At 45.9% G+C, this 16,076-nt stretch overlaps 1 protein-coding gene across 2 annotated transcripts in view; it reads right to left on the bottom strand.

Annotated features, from left to right (window-relative positions):
- Nucleotides 1-16,076, bottom strand: part of ABCD2 (ATP binding cassette subfamily D member 2) — a 68,961-nt gene that overhangs the window by 9,223 nt on the left and 43,662 nt on the right. For both annotated transcript variants that reach the window (XM_050936151.1, XM_050936152.1), the window contains exon 7: nt 7,467-7,612. In XM_050936151.1, the coding sequence (XP_050792108.1) occupies nt 7,467-7,612 (146 nt within the window). The remainder of the gene's footprint in view (nt 1-7,466; nt 7,613-16,076) is intronic.

The following is a 16,076-nucleotide window of genomic DNA, read 5'->3' as shown; positions in this document are numbered from 1 at the left end:
AAGTTAGACTGTGTCATTTCTTGGCTTTGGTCTATGGTTAGAAAAGTGCAGGCAGGGTTTTGCAAGGGTGCTGTAGGCTTTTGGCTACGCAATGGCATTGCTGGAATTGTGCCAGGGCCCACCAAGAGCTGTGCCTTTGTAATTTAAGCCCTCGTCCAGACTAACCCGCGGCATCGGCGGGTTAAAATCGATTGCTCGGGGATCGATATATCGCGTCTAGTCTGGACGCGGTGTATCGATCCCCGAGCGCGCTTACATCGATTCCGGAACTCCATCAATCCGAACGGAGTTCCGGAATCGACGCGGAGAGCCGCGGACATCGATGCCGCGCCGTCCAGACTGGTGAGTACCTCGATTTTAGAAATTCGACTTCAGCTACGTTATTCTCGTAGCTGAAGTTGCGTATCTAAAATCGATTTTAATTCCTAGTCTGGACGTGGCCTAAGTCTCCTGACGGAGACTTAAATGAAAATGGAAATCAGTAATGCTGGAAGCTGAATTCCTAGAATTTTCTGTCTACCTGATTGTAAAATATACAGTAACACAATGACGCTATTCATATATGTACATGCACATAAATGACAGAGAAATACAACTTTTTCAGTCCAGTTCTATTATTCCTTAGAATTACATTTGACTCAAATCTGGAGGATCTGTCTGGCTCTCAGTATATGCTGAGTGTATATTGCTTCCTATCAGCTGATTTCCTTTAAAGAACGTTGCTTAATTGTCTCCCTCTCGAGTTACCATTTGGGTGAATTCTGCCACTGGTGATAACTGAATGTGTGGGCTCTTTGTGACAGGGTGTCCCAGGTGCTACAACCCAGCACAGCACTGAGACAGAGTGCTATTCTGCATACTCAGCTGAGCAGACAGATGCCATAGGTCTGGTGAGCTCCAACCAAGGGGAACTGAAGTTTTGGTGTGTCTCTTTAAGACAAGGGGAACCAGGGTAGGGACAGAGTAGTAGCCATGCAAACAACTAAACTTGGGAAGTAACTGAGGCTGATGCTTATATTCTCTTTTTATTTTACATTAATAAAAAAGGAAACCCCAGGGACATATTGGGATGGATGTTCTGGATCCAAAGTGGTTTGTGCGTGCACATGTACTAAGAGTGGGAACTGTGCCCACCTACAGCCTCTACCAGATATGGTACAAGAGTGGTGGGAGGCAAAAGAGAAGAAAGGTTGCTGGAAAATGGAGGGAACATGACCTGTTTACTAAACTCCTCCTATGGTCCCCTCCAAAAGAAGATATGACCTCCATTTATCAAGGCAAAATTGCCAGATTTGCATCTGCTTTAACTTATACTTTAACCATATTCTAATATTTTCATTTGTTTCCGCTGCCCTTTTCCCTCTAATGCCTTCCTCATCCATCCCCTCCACGAGACTTAGAAACATAAGGACTTAATAATGGTTAGGGAAGGAACATAATATAAATGTTACCTATTGGCTAAATTTAAAATTAATGCTACTTTCTAATGCTCTGATCTCTACCTCTGAACAGTTAGTAGTGTAGCTTGCAATAAACCAGCTTCACGGTTTATATCTGCAATAACAATTGCACGTGGATAAATCCTTTGCACTTACAGAGCGCCTTTTAGCAAAGTATCTCAGTGCTCTGGAGACTTCAATAAAGCTCACAACACCCAGTGACACAGGTGATTATTATCCCCATTTTACAGATGAGGAAACTAAGGTAGAGAGGTTAAGGACCAGATTCTTACACTTCCCCTTCGTCTCTGATTGCACAACACAGGTGTAAAGAATATTGAATATCATATATATATTTATTTTACAAATGGGAGGAAAAAATCTCCCCAAAGTTGTTTGTGAAAGGAAAACTGTGGGATTTCAGAATGGATTTAGAGACATTTCACAGTTAAAAGGTTAGTTTAGTCACATGACAGAATATATGTAACAAAGCGATCAAGCAAAACAAATAATCAGACTATCAGAATAGCACATATTTAACAGCCTGGATGCTCTTGGTCAGAGTATTGTAAGTGGAAACTCTTGTCAAAACTACTCTAAATTTGATTGCAACACCAATTCAGTTCCTTGTACAGGCTCCTGGATCGTCCTCTCTCACTTTCAACATCAAAAAGGAGGCATTTGTTCTGAGCATATTTGGGGCTGCAGTAAAGTACATCCCATGTGTCCTATCAACTTGGAAAGTGGCACACTGCTACCACAAAATGGTCACAAGACAGTCACATGCTCTTTTGAAACACTGAAAAATAGGCAAATTGAGGATCGGGGTGGTGTAGCTTCATTGACAAAAGCATAAATAGAACTATACTTATCAGACTGTGAAGTCTTTGGAACATACTCCAGGTCTCTCTGGCTGTGTGTCTATATAGTTTCGAGGCCTGCGGGAACCAAGTCCTGACAAGGCTCCTGGAGATATAATAATGCTGCAAAGTCATGAACTAGTTCCACTTGCTTAGCAGTTCATCAGTCCCTGAACCGGCAAAACTGGGTAAGTACTAGGCAGGTTACAACAGATGTCTGGGGGATTTTATAATGTAATAAACTGATCAGTGTGCCCCAGGCTGCAGTGCTACTGACAGTTGCTATATATGTACACATTTTGACCCAGGATGGGGAATTAAAGCTCTACAGACCCATATTTACTTTTCTTTTTTAAAACTCTTTACTCTAGATTACTGGCCATGTCTTTTCAGCATCAAATGCTAAACGTGGCTTTATTTATTATTTCTCATATATTTTATGTTTCTATTCATTTATTTTATTGTAAAATTATTGGACAGCATCCTGGGCACCTTCACAAAGTTGCATTATGGGCTTTATAAATAAACACAATATTAGGTTCCCCTAGCTGAGTAGACATTATCAGTGTCTTTTTTGTGGCTCTTGGACCAAATCCAGCCGCGATATAAATTAACTGGCTATCAGCTGGTTAGAGAACAAGGGTAAGTGCCCCTCATCTGATATGTGAGACAAACCTGCAGCCAGGCCAGGGCAGGTCACTCAGCTGTCCTGACTCACTCCTTCAACAGAGCGTGCAGTGACTCATCACTCAGAATGCCGTAGCAGCCTATCCCTGAGCAAGACCCAGGTCAGCTGAACCCCAGGCACAGGTATTTCACTGACCCTGCAGAGCTACAGGTTAGTCTGTGCAACAGCACTTCCTGGCCAGAAACTTTTCTGCTGCTTTGCAGTATTACTTGGGCCCCACCAAATTCATGGTCCATTTTGGTCAATTTCATGCTCATAGGATTTTTAAAATTGTAAATTTTATGGTTTCATATATTTAAATCTGAAATTTCACAGTGTTGTAACCGTGGGGGTCCCAATCCAAAAGTGGGCTGAGAGGGGGGTGGTCGCAAGGCTGTTGTAGGAAGGTCACGGTAGTGCCACCCATACTTCTGCACTGCTTCCTTCAGACCTGGGTGACATACTGTACCATGCCGCCCTCACAGCTATGTTGCTACTGGTAGCTGTGCTGCCTTCAGAGCTTGGCTACTGGCCAGCAGCTGCCGGTCTCCCCTACAATAGCCCGATTTCATGTGGGAGATCAGATTTCATGGTCTATGACACGTTTTTCATGGCCATCAATTTGGTAGGTCCCTAAGTATTACAGATTTCCTAGGCTTCCAGCCTGCTCTTGATCGGTTCCTGTTCTTGCTGCCAAGCCTTGTCCCAGTCTACTTCAGTCTGGTTCATGTCTTGCCCTGACCCTGCTCCAGGTCTGCCTTAGCCTCCTGACCTCCAGACCAACTGACTGACTCCAGCCTGGCTTCAACTCGTTTTCTGACTGTGATCCTAATTTAGTTTGTCCATGGACTCAGACAACAGTTCTGACCCACAGCCTGCTCCTGGGCCCTGGTTTCAGAGCGGCCCTTGGCCCAACCCCAGTCCCACATCTGGCTTTGACCAACACTCCAGCTACCAGGTCTGACCACGTAGAACCCAGAGCCTGACAAGTCAGCTTTTGTCTTTTTAGATTGCAAACTCTCTGGGGCAGGGACTTTTCTTATCATGTGTTTGTGCAGCACCTTGTGCAGCGAGGCCCTGACCCTGGCTGGGGCCTCTGAGTACTCCTGCAATAAGACTAATTATAATATTGACATTTGAATTATTTGTATAAAACAGATATCCAAATCTGAGGTTAGAAAATCAGGCAGGAGAGCAGGAATAGAGGGCAGTGATAAAAGGCTGACTGAAAGCTCTCCAGCCTCAGAAGCAAGAGACCAAGACTTGAGTCTGGGTCTTCCACTTAGTAATACATACTACTATCAGCGACGGCCGCTCCTTAGGTGCAGCACCGTAACTGCCTTATTGTTACAGTTTATTACAACAATCTAACTCCACTAGCTGTCCCCCCGGGTTTTTTTGTCCTGTGACTGCAGAAGTGTTAATGAGCCACTGTCCCAAGGTCCCGCCCCTTCCCTGAGGCCTTGCCCCCTGCTCTCTCCTCCACCCTCACTCACTTTCACCTGGCTGGGGCAAGGGGTTGGGGTGCAGAAGGGGGTGAGGGGTGCAGGCTCTGGGAGGGCATTTGCGTGCAGGAGGGGGTGTAAGGTGAGAGCTCTGGAAGAGTGTTTATGTGTGGCATGCAGGCTCTGGGGTGGGGCAAGGGGTTGAGAGCTCTGGCCTCCAGCTCCCAAAAGCAACCTGCACATCCCTCTGGCAGTGGCTCCTAGTAGGGGGGACAGGAGGGTCTCTGTGCGCTGCCCCTGCCTGCAGGCACTGCTCCTGCAGCTCCCATTGGCTGCAGTTCCCAGCCAATGGGAGCTGCAGAGACAGTGCTCAGGGTGGGGGCAGTGCATGGAGACCCCCTTTTTCCCCTGGGGCCTCAAGGATCTGCCGGCTATTTCTGGGAGCAGTGTGGAGCCAGGGCAGGTAGGAAGCCTGCCTTCGCCCCGCTGTGCTGCTGGACTTCTAGCATGCAGGAGGTGCTGGGGGTGGGGGAGGAGGTGATCAGCAGGGCCCGCAGACCCCCTGGGGTATCCTCAGGGAGCCCAGTTTGAGAAACGCTGCCTTAAAATATGCACTAATTACTGATGCTAAAAAATCTGTTTCACCTTGTATTTAGCTGTGAGGCTCTGAGTAACCTTCCCAGACCTGAAGAAGAGCTCTGTGTAGATCAAACACTTGTCTCGCTCACCAATGGAACTTGGTCCAAAAACAGATATTACCTCACCCAACTTGTCTCTCTAATTAGCTGCATGTGTTCAGATACAGAGCAGCAGGCAAGTCATACTGGCGCATGCAGATATGACGCATGGCCCCCAGGAGCATGTGAGGGGTCAAATGCCCCCCAGATTGGCCTGCCAGGAGCAGGGAGGGAGAGAGGCTCTGTCCTTATCTCCTTGCACCTCCCCCTCTTCCGTTTCGGCAGGCTTGGCTGGCCTCCCTGGCAGCCAGAACTGGGCGGGGAGCGGGACGGAGCCAATTCTACCTGAGAGAGCCTGGCTAGGAGACAGCGGAAGCCCACTTCCTGCCTAGGCTTGGCTGCTGGGGACAGGGGCCGAGCATGCTGCATGGAAGAGGGGGATCCTGCTCGCTCAGTCCCTGGCCTTGGCAGAAGAACCCGGGTGGGGAGCCAGGCTCTCTCAGGAAGAAGCGGCTCCATCCCGCTCCTCACTCAGCTGTCAGGTAATATGAGGTGAGGAGAGCATGGTGGCCCCAGGCTGGGCAGGATGTGTGTGGGGATCACTGGGCAGAGGAGACATGTGGGACAATCACGTGTCCTCCTGTTCACATAGTGTCCCACCGCATATTGGGAGGCACAAGTCTTCTATGGTTGAAGGCCTTGTTCTTTGCCACAGACCTCAGGAAAGCATTGACAGCCTATGAACATACACCATTGGATGGCCTATTGCTATTATAGCACAGATGCTTGATATGAAATGTCTTTCTTTTTTAAAATATTTCTAACACTGCTATTTGGAGAAATGTCTGTAACATATCCTTCCACTATAAAAAATAGTTCATAGTGGAAAAATAGCATTAAAAAACAGGGGAAAAACATAGATCCATCCTTCCTATTCAGCTCTTTGTGTGTTTTTGTTTTGGGTTTATTTTGAAATTACTTCTTCCCCACCTCATCCCCAGGGCCCATTCTGCTGCTGCCCATAACAGCCACAGCTTAGCTGCTTTCACTGCTGCTGTTTTCAGTTCCACTTTCCATTACAGAAGCTAAATTGAGACTTATTAATATAGTTATAATTTTTAATTCTCGATTTAGTTAATTGGGCCCTTTGACCCTTCTTCATCTACCTCTGGCTAACAGGTTTAGTCTTCTGGTAAATGTTTCATGCTGTGTGTTATATTAACATGTGAATGTTGAATTTGAATTGAGATCAAAGTAAATTTAATTTACTTTGATTTTATTTTCTCATATTTATCTGAACAGAGCAATGTCCCAAAACCCCAAAGGGCAGAACCATCATGGCTTTTAGGTCAGCAGGTCACACAATCATTAAATTCTTCACATGGGAAATGTTAACCTAGGTAAAAATATGAGTGCAGGATTGTGGCTTGGGAAAAATGGGATAGGTATGGAAAATATCATTACACACATGGACATAAGTGATTACTAATATTACACTCAGGAACTATTACTATCCACACTCCACAGTAGCACAGAAAGTCACCACTAAGATATGTTTTTCAGAAAGAAACTAATATCCTTGTCTTTTAGCAGAGTAATGGACTCCAGGCAGGAACTGGAATTCAAAACTAGCCCTGAGTGCCCTACCGCCTGAGCCACAGGGGATGAAGTACTGTGAGAATGATACAGTTGGTCTCCGAGAGTATGGATTACTGCATCTAAAGTATCTCCTCCTAAAGGAGCACCAACTATAGCTGCACAGCCTGCCCTCCTACAGCCTCCTCTTGGGTATCCTTCTGCTTTTCTAAATGCTAGTAGTTCTGTCACAAATCAATTACTAAAGCACATTGCTAAGGGAGTCAATTCAAACCCCAAAAAAGGGACTGGTGGACCCAGAACCATGAAAATAATCTACAGGAAAACACAACAGAACAAAAAACTCATTGACATCAATGCTCCAACTCCCTAGATACAACAGGAGACATTAATATCTTGACATTTACTGCGCTGAGGTATTTAGTGTCCCCTATTCTTAGAATGAGGAATACTGGGAATACTATAGTAACTTATACTGCACGTTATAACATGATGGTTCTAAGGATACTCACTGTAGTTTAGTTATTTTTAACTCGTTCAGTCTGGAGATGCTTGTAAAAAATACTACTGAAAATATGCTTGCTTTGGTCAAAGCCTTATAGGAGATATAACTGATGGTTGACAATGAATTTGATTCTCCTCTCACTAGCATCTTGTGGAGTCAATGGAGCTGTAATGTTTTAAGACAGGCGTGAGAAGGAGAATTGGACCCAATATTTTCATAATATTACACTAACATCTATGCCTGTGAGATGTTCAATTTACTAACATATAGGATTTACCTCCTTCTCTTTGAACTATGTGATACAGATGAACAAGGTGCAGGATACATTCCAGATCCTGGTCTTGGTATCCTCTTTCATGCATGTCATCCACTGAGTCTGGATAAATGACTTGATCACGTAGTGTTCCAATGGACATGTACGGCCTGTAAAACAACAAAACGAAACTAGTAACCTACACCAAGTCACTTCTCTGCCCTGCTATTTAGTACATCTTGCTGATGTTCTATGAGCAGGGTATAATGCTTTAAACACTGTTTCTAAAACTGTAATTATCTGTAGATACACTGTGGGTGTATGTTTCTCTAAACTCACTCTGGGGACAATACACTGTTTACATAAAAACCAATTACACTGCAGCAACATGCATAACATTAGCATGAAAACAACACGATAGTTAAAGCAGAATAAACATTATTTCATGACCTAGTCTGAATCCATGTTTTTGAAAACAAAAATCAGGTACTGCATACTGTTTCGCATGAGTCATATTTTTAGATTTTAAAAGTTTAATTCAATATATACACACCAAAAGGAAACTACAATAAAAACTTACCACGGGTGAGATTCTGTGCTGAATCTCTTAGAATTGAAACACGGAATTCACAGGCCAGAGGGAAAGGAGGGGGAAGGTGCCACAAAGTCACCTTTTCATCCTCTCTATCCTGAACTGCTTTGGAGGATGGGAGGCAGCAGCCCCAGGCAGAGGCAATGGATTCTTCCTAAAAGTGGGGGGTCCACAAGGCCCGGCCCCCTCTGTGGCCCCACCTTTGTGCCTCTTCTTCCCCCCGAGGTCCAAGAACAGCCCCTGGCCCATGTTCTCTCCCACCAGGTCACCCACCCAGGGAAGGTGGAGGGTCTGCGGCTCCTCACAGCTGCCCGCGCAGCTCTTACCCCAACCCAGCTAAGCCTGGGGTTGGGGCCTCAGTGGCCAAAGAGCTGCAGCCAGGCCATGGTAAGAGCCGTCTGGGCAGCTGTGTGGAGCCATGGAGAGGGGACATGGGGGGCGGGAGGGACATGGGTCAGGGGCTTCTCTTGGGTCCCCCCACCCTGGGTAGGTGGAGGATCCACGGTTCCTCACAGCTGCCCCAGCTGCTCTTACCAGTGCTGGGTTCCAACTTCTGGCCTGGCTGGGGGGTGATGCCTTGTGGGGAAAGGAGGGGTAGGGGGCTGGGCCCATGGAGAAAAGTAGATGGGTGAGGCCTGTCCACTTTCAAAAGTGGGGGAGCCGTGGTCCCTTGGCCCCCCAGCCCCCCAAGCCCCAGGCATATCTCAGACAGCTGTGGATACCTGAGCTAGTGCTGACTCTTTGGAGTGGCCTTGGGGCAGGTGCCAGTGCTGCCCATAATCTCTGCTATGCTTTGGTCTGGGGTTGCCAACCCTCCCCGACTGGCTGGGAGTTTACTGGAATCAGCATCGATTTCCAGGCAACTACTGAAAGCAATCTGGGAGATTTTAACAGGCTATTTTAAGAAAATAAATTGATATAATAAATGCACATAATTCATACAGAAGTTCATTCATTGTTAAAACATAACAGTGTCCTGTCATTGTGTTTTTCTTTCCCTTGGCTGCATAATGACCCAATAGGTAATATAAGCTGGTAGTGCTATCATAATTGATGCACACATACACTCATGAAAGTTGCCTGTTTTTCCACTGCATTTCCCAACTGAGCACTAGAAAAAGTACATTAGCTATTTAGCTAACAGTTCAAAACAAAAACCCAAAACAATAGTGATGGTGGTGACGGGTCATTTGAACAGTGGCACAGTGAAAAAGAAAAAGTATTTTTGCTGTTTTAATGACCAATGGTGCAAAAAAATAATGCATTCAAAAATTGGCTTCACAAAATTGACAGTTACAGCAGAATGCATTCTGTGTTAGCAGCTTTAAGGTAAAAACATAACATTTAATTATAATTAAACTATTTAAGTATAAAGGTTTAAAGTTTCAAGCTATTCATTGCTGTTGCTCTGTAGCTAGCTTGATATTGTGACTGGGTTAAACATACAATTAGTGACATTGCATCACGTTGGGGAAAAAAATCTCCTAGAATAGCTTTAGTCAGAGTTGGCAGAGTGTGACCGTCCTGCTGATACACCACCCCTCCCATTCCCCCCATACCCCTTAAGCAGCGGCGTATTACCGCCTACGCCAACAGTGCTTAAGCATAGGGCGGCAAATTTGCTCGTGCCCCCTCCCCAACTCCGCCCCTTCCCCAAATCCCGGGCGCGCCGCGCTTTCCTCCTTCCACCTCCCTCCCAGGCTTGCCACGTGAAAGCGCTGGGAAGCTGGGAGAAGCGAGTAGCAGCGTGCTCGGAGGAGGCGGAGCAGAGGCCTGCGGGCGCGGGGAGTAACCCGGGGGGCCGGGGACCGCTCCCCGCCCCAGCTCACCTCCGCCATCCCCCGAGCGCCGCAGCTCCTCTTCTCCCCCCGCCCAGGCTTGCAGCGCGAAAGCGCTGGGCGGGAGGAGAAGCGAGTAGCAGCGCGCTTGGGGGATAGCGCCGGTGAGCTGGGGCCAGCGGGCGCAGGGAGTAACTCTGGGCGGGAGGGGGCAAGGAACCGCTCCCTAGCCCGGCTCACCTCCACTCCATCTCCGCATCGCCCGAGTGCGCCACGACTCCCCTTCTCCCACCTCCCTCCCAGGCTTGCCGCGGGGGAGCGGAGGTGAGCTGGCGCAGCGGTGGGCCTAGGGGTGGCGAATTTGTTAATCCACCACTGCCCATAAACTTGGACTTGTAAGGGGGTTCTCAGCGAATCGCCTTACAATCGTGTCTGCAGCGCCTACATTGGGAGAATCCTCCCCTCCCTAGACTACTGGCTTTCAGGGCCCTTTTATGCTGCTCCTTCACTTTTATCTGGTGTACAGGAGCTGGAGCAGGGGTGAGGCTCTCACCCTGTATCATGGCTGTAGCTATGGATGGGCTATGGCCCACCCCATTAGCACACAGACCCACTCAAACCTGAGCCTATGGGAATGCCAAACGTAAGTAAATTTATTAACATGCTTTAAAAAAAAGGATTTATTTTAACCATGGACCCTGAAGGCAGCAGCTCAGATATTGGACAAATATGATATTTTTAAAATATGTAGCAGACTTTGGCCAATCAAAGACAAAGTTACTGTGATGCAATATTTGGGTGGGATCTTCCTTATACAACAAATTATGTGCAAGCAGCATTTCACTGAAAGGTTGTGGCCATGTGGTGCAAATCTATTAGAAGTCCCAACAGGTTCCATATACCAACTTTATTTTAAATGTACACACTGTGAGGAAACGAAAGTTCTAACATAAATGATTTGCTGAGATTTCAGACCTTTATCCACTGCTGATCCACTATAAGCAGGGGCCCACCCAAATTTCCATTTCTAGCTATAACACTGCCACACATGTACAAATGCAACCATCAGATTTGTGTTTTGTATGTAATTGTTACAACAACATTTGAAGACTAAAGGAAAATTACATAACATGTTGAAAGGACACAAATATTTTCTTAGGACTTGTTTATTTTTCATTCCTCACTGAGATAGTTTTAAAATACCCATTCTGTTTTTGGAGCTGATTAAGGAAAGTACTTATACACGTGTCAAAGTTTAAGCACAAGGGCAGTATTCTTGACCTCAGTGGGACTACTCATGTACTTAAAGTTAGTCATGTGCTTAAGTATCTTCCTGAATCAGGGCCTTAATTATTTATTATAGGCATCTATACAAGTCCCATCACTGTAGAATTTGGCTGCACTGGTTGTTGCTTAGGAATGAGGCAATACACAATTCCCATTGGGAGAAAGTTGCTTCTCTCATTTTCTGTATGGCAAATATTGATTTTTTGCCCCCAGTATAGTGACTTATGAAGAACAAGCTGATATAGAAGCTACTGCCCCTTGATACTTCCTCTCATAAGCACAGCGATGTTAATGGTGCTGTTGGCACAGTGCAAGGAACAGCGTTTGTTAGTTAACTAGAATTCCCCAAACAACTGGGCTCCAGATCATATTATACCTACTCAGGTGGCTTAGGCCCAGTCCTGCATTCACTGGGCCAGATCCTCCAGTGCAGCCAAGCTGTGCTCAGTGCACGCTGGGGTAGGTTAGTAAATGTAATTTTGAGCCACCCTGCTTCCAGCCTAAAGGCTGCTCTTTACTTAGCTGCCCACTGTCTCAAGGACTGCAGCAGCCAGGGACGGCTGGTGATAGGTCCATGCAGGCCAGGCCTCTTTGCTGGGGGGCCAGGATAGGTGGCATCAATTCTGTTCTGGGGAATCCTCAGCAGACTATCCACCGGCTTTGTGCTACTGGAGGATTGCAAAGCCCAAGATCTGACCCTTTGACTTCAACAGTACTCAGATTAAACCTTTACTATTCTGTCTGTAATGAGTTTCTTCGGTGGGTTGCCTTAGTGCTGAGGCAAAGGTCATCTGCCTCTAGTTCCTGGAACAAACCTGGGCTCCATTAAAAAACATTTACTACCTTACTACAGACACTGGTACAGATTAGATTGATATTCATTGGGCCAGATTGTCCTAGCAAATGCACTTATAGAAGGCTGATATCCCCCTTCCTGCCTATCACCATCTTCTGCTCGCTGGGATGCTGTTGATGCACCCTGTGGGTGATCTACGAGATATTTGGGGGTGCAGGCAGGGCCTGCACAGAATCTAATCAGCTGCAAAACAGTGCTCCCTGCACAGAAATCCAGGAGGAAATTGTTTTAGCTGGGAGCTATATTAACTCCCTCTGGGTCCTTTTTAGCTGCTGCTGCTGATCATCTGCCAAAATCAGTACAGCTCCTGTTAGAGCTGTGGTGCCAGGGGCAAGAGGGCCCAAAGGAGCAGTGAGGTGGGGTAGCAGTAGAGAGCTCCACGTAAACATCTCTTGCCTCTTTAGATTGCTGTTACTGTTAGTTTTACAGTGCTCAGAGGTGTGGGCAACCCCTTCTCTGCAGACTCCAGAATCTGTGGGTCTGGCAAATCTCACCCAGGCAAACTCTATGGCCCCACTCCTTTGAGAGGAAAGTTTACAGAAAGCTGTGAAGTTATTCTTTAAAAGTTTTTCTGTCTTCATAGCCTCCTCCCATGGGAGTCTTTTCAGTAGAGGGTGGTCTAACCCACTGATATTATGACACCGAGCAGACCCCACTGCAGGGTAAAGAGAAGGAATTTCATGACACTAACAGTTATGGACTTACAGAACTAAGGCCCTAAATAGTTTTACATGTATTAGTGGCATTAGCCTAAGCCTCAATTGCATTTTCTGTAAAAGTGCTGGAAATGGTGTTGTCTATTTACACTAGTACAGTGGTTTCCAGACTGTATGGCGCAACCCCAATTCCTCACGTGTGGATGATGCCAGTTTGCTTGGAACAGCATGACGTGTAACGCCAAAAGACGCTGGTCATCGGCGGGCAGGATTGAACCTGGGACCTCGGAGCTTGGTACATGAGCCTCTACTGCAAGAGCTAAAAGCCAACTGGCTGTTAGCTAAGGCTGTAGAGCAGGCTTATTAATCTCTCTCTAAGTGTTCTCAGTGCCACTAGCTGGGACAGAATACCACACCTAGAAGGTGTGTGGGTTACACTTGCACATCCAGTGTGTGTGTGATCTCACAATGCATGGAGGACATCACTTAAAAATAGCAGCCTACACACAGCATGATCTCTCATGCACCATAGGTACAAGGTCATGCTGTGAGGACAACACCATGTTGTAGAGCAAAATGGCGCCCCCCATGTGGCATGACCTCGCACATACCATAGGTACGAGGTCACACTGCTCTTCAAAATGGCATCCTCTGTGCTGTCTGGGGTCACAGGAGGAAATAATTCATTAAAATGAGGTTGTGCCAACAAAAAGTTTTGGAACCATTGTACTAGCATTTAGTGAAAGTTAAACTGTTTTCAGCACCAGCTTTTTGGACTGGGGGAGGCAGGGAATATGAATTGTTGAAAACTACTTAGTCATTTTCCTACAAAATCATTGATGATATTTTCATCTTCTGGACAGATGGCATTCACTGCCTCATATGTTTCCACCACAACTTCAACAAGCACCATCCGTCCATTAAACTCTTTCTGGAACAGTCCCACCCTACCATCAACTTCCTGAACACAATAATCAGCTTCAACAATGAAACCATACAGATAACTATACACAAGAAACCCATGGATCACCACACCTACCTTCATAGATCCAGTAACCACCTCAAACGCACCAAGAAATCTGTTGTCTACAGCCAGGCACTCAGATACCACAGAATATACTCCAAGGATAAAGTCTGGGATATGCACCTTAACACACTCAAATTCATGTTGACCAAACAAGGACACTCCACCAGAGAAGTGGCTTGTATCTTGGAACAGACCACCCAAATACTCTGAGAGAACCTGCTTCAATACAGATATAAAAGCCCCTAGGTGTCACCTACCACACCACACTAGAACCCATATGGGGTATCATCAAACAACTATAACCTATACTCGATGGGGACCCCTGTCATAAACAGATAGCTAAGGGTTAATGTCTCTTTCACCTGAAGCACCTGACCAGAGGACCAATCAGGAAACCGGATTTTTTCAACTTTGGGTGGAGGGAATTGAGTGTCTAAGTCTTTTGTGAGTCTGCCTGCTTTCTCTGAGCTTTGGAGAAGTACTTTCTACTTTCTAGTCTTCTGTTTCTAAGTGTAAGGACAAAGAGATCAGATAGTAAGTTCTATGGTTTCTTTTCTTTGGTATTTGCATGAATATAAGTGCTGGAGTGCTTTGATTTGTATTCTTTTTGAATAAGGCTGTTTATTCAATATTCTTTTAAGCAATTGACCCTGTATTGTATCATCTTAATACAGAGAGACATTTGGATGTATTTTTCTTTCTTTTTATATAAAGCTTTCTTTTAAGACCTGTTGGAGTTTTTCTTTACTTCAGGGAAATTGAGTCTGTACTCACCAGGGAATTGGTGGGAGGAAGAAGTCAAGGGGAGATCTGTGTGTTGGATTGCTAGCCTGATTTTGCATTCCCTCTGGGGGAATAGGAAAGTACTTTTTGTTTTCAGGATTGGGAACAGAGAGGGGGAGTCTCTCTGTGTAGTTTCACAGAGCTTGTGTCTGTGTATCTCTCCAGGAGCACCTGGAGGGGGGAAGGGAAAAAGGATTATTTCCCTTTGTTGTGAGACTCAAGGGATTTGGGTCTTGGGGTCCCCAGGGAAGGTTTTTCAGAGGGACCAGAGTGCCCCAAAACACTCTAATTTTTTGGGTGGTGGCAGCAGGTACCAGGTCCAGGCTGGTGGCTAAGCTTGGAGGTTTTCATGCTAACCCCCATATTTTGGACGTTAAGGTCCAAATCTGGGACTAAGGTTATAACATGGTGGCAGCGGTGGGATATAGACAGAATCCAGAAGCCAGTAGGAATATTATATTTTTCTTTTCTCTGCTAAGGGCTTTTTAGCAGAGAGAAACAGTTGGTTTTAAAAGGGAACCAGAGAGAATTTTTTTTTCTGCTCTCTCTGGCAGTTTGTGGCTTGCATGTTAAGCGAGAAGCCATTAAGAGACTGTGAGGGTCTTTTGTCATGCAATAGCCCTCCCATTAGGAGGCAAGTACCAGCACTTATATGCATGCAAATAAAGTGGTTTTTCTGGTTTCCCTTCATTGAACATTAGCTAGAAAGAGAAAAGGAAAAAAGCACTGTTGCTAGGCAGACTCCAGGAGGGAACAGAGCCTGCAGTTCAGAAGATAAACACCGGAGGGCACCCCAACACAAGAAAACAGGAACCATGACTTCTAAGGCAAAAATTGACGCCGAAGAACAAATCAAAGAAGCTGAACACAGGCGACAACTGGAAATAAAACAAAAAGAAATGAAAATGAAAGAAAAAGAAGAACAGATCAAAGAGGCAGCCTACCAAAGAGAACAGGCAGCCTACCAAAGAGAACAGGCAGCCAAAGAGGCAGCCAAGGAGGCAGCACACAAAAGAAAACTAAAAGAAGAAGAGGTGGCCTACCGAAGGAAACAAGCAAAAGAAGAGTTGGCCCACAGAAGGAAGCAAGAAGAAGAGGAGGCGGCCCACCACCAAGAACTGGAAAAACAACAAAAAAAGAATAAAAAGAAGGAAAAACAGAAAAAACATGAACTGGAGTTGGCAAAAGCTGGGCTGCCTGTGCCAGCCAACCCTAACAACCCGGCGCCAAATATTGCTCCACAGCACAGGAAATTTCCCACCTACAAGGCAGGTAATGACACCGAGGCCTTCTTGGAAAATTTTAAAAGAGCCTGTCTTGGGTACAACATCCCCAAAGACCAGTACATGGTAGAATTGAGGTCACAGCTCAGTGAACCTTTAGCAGAGGTGGCAGCTGAAATGCCTAAGCTGCAAATGAATGACTATAAACTTTTTCAAACCAAGGCCAGATACCGAATGGGGATAACCCCAGATCATGCCCGTCGGCGCTTCAGAACCCAAAAGTGGAAACCCGAGGTGTCATTTCCCAAACACGCCTACTACATTGCAAAAAACTATGAGGCCTGGATAACAGAAAACAACATTCAAACCTTGGAAGAACTGAACCTCCTCATACAAATGGAGCAGTTCTTGGATGGTGTTCCTGAAGACATC

The sequence above is a fragment of the Gopherus flavomarginatus genome, chromosome 1 (genome assembly GCF_025201925.1).
Source record: "Gopherus flavomarginatus isolate rGopFla2 chromosome 1, rGopFla2.mat.asm, whole genome shotgun sequence".
Taxonomy (NCBI): domain Eukaryota; kingdom Metazoa; phylum Chordata; order Testudines; family Testudinidae; genus Gopherus; species Gopherus flavomarginatus.
The sequence above is the reverse complement of the archived record's forward strand: the minus strand, read 5'-3'. Positions and strand labels throughout refer to the sequence as shown.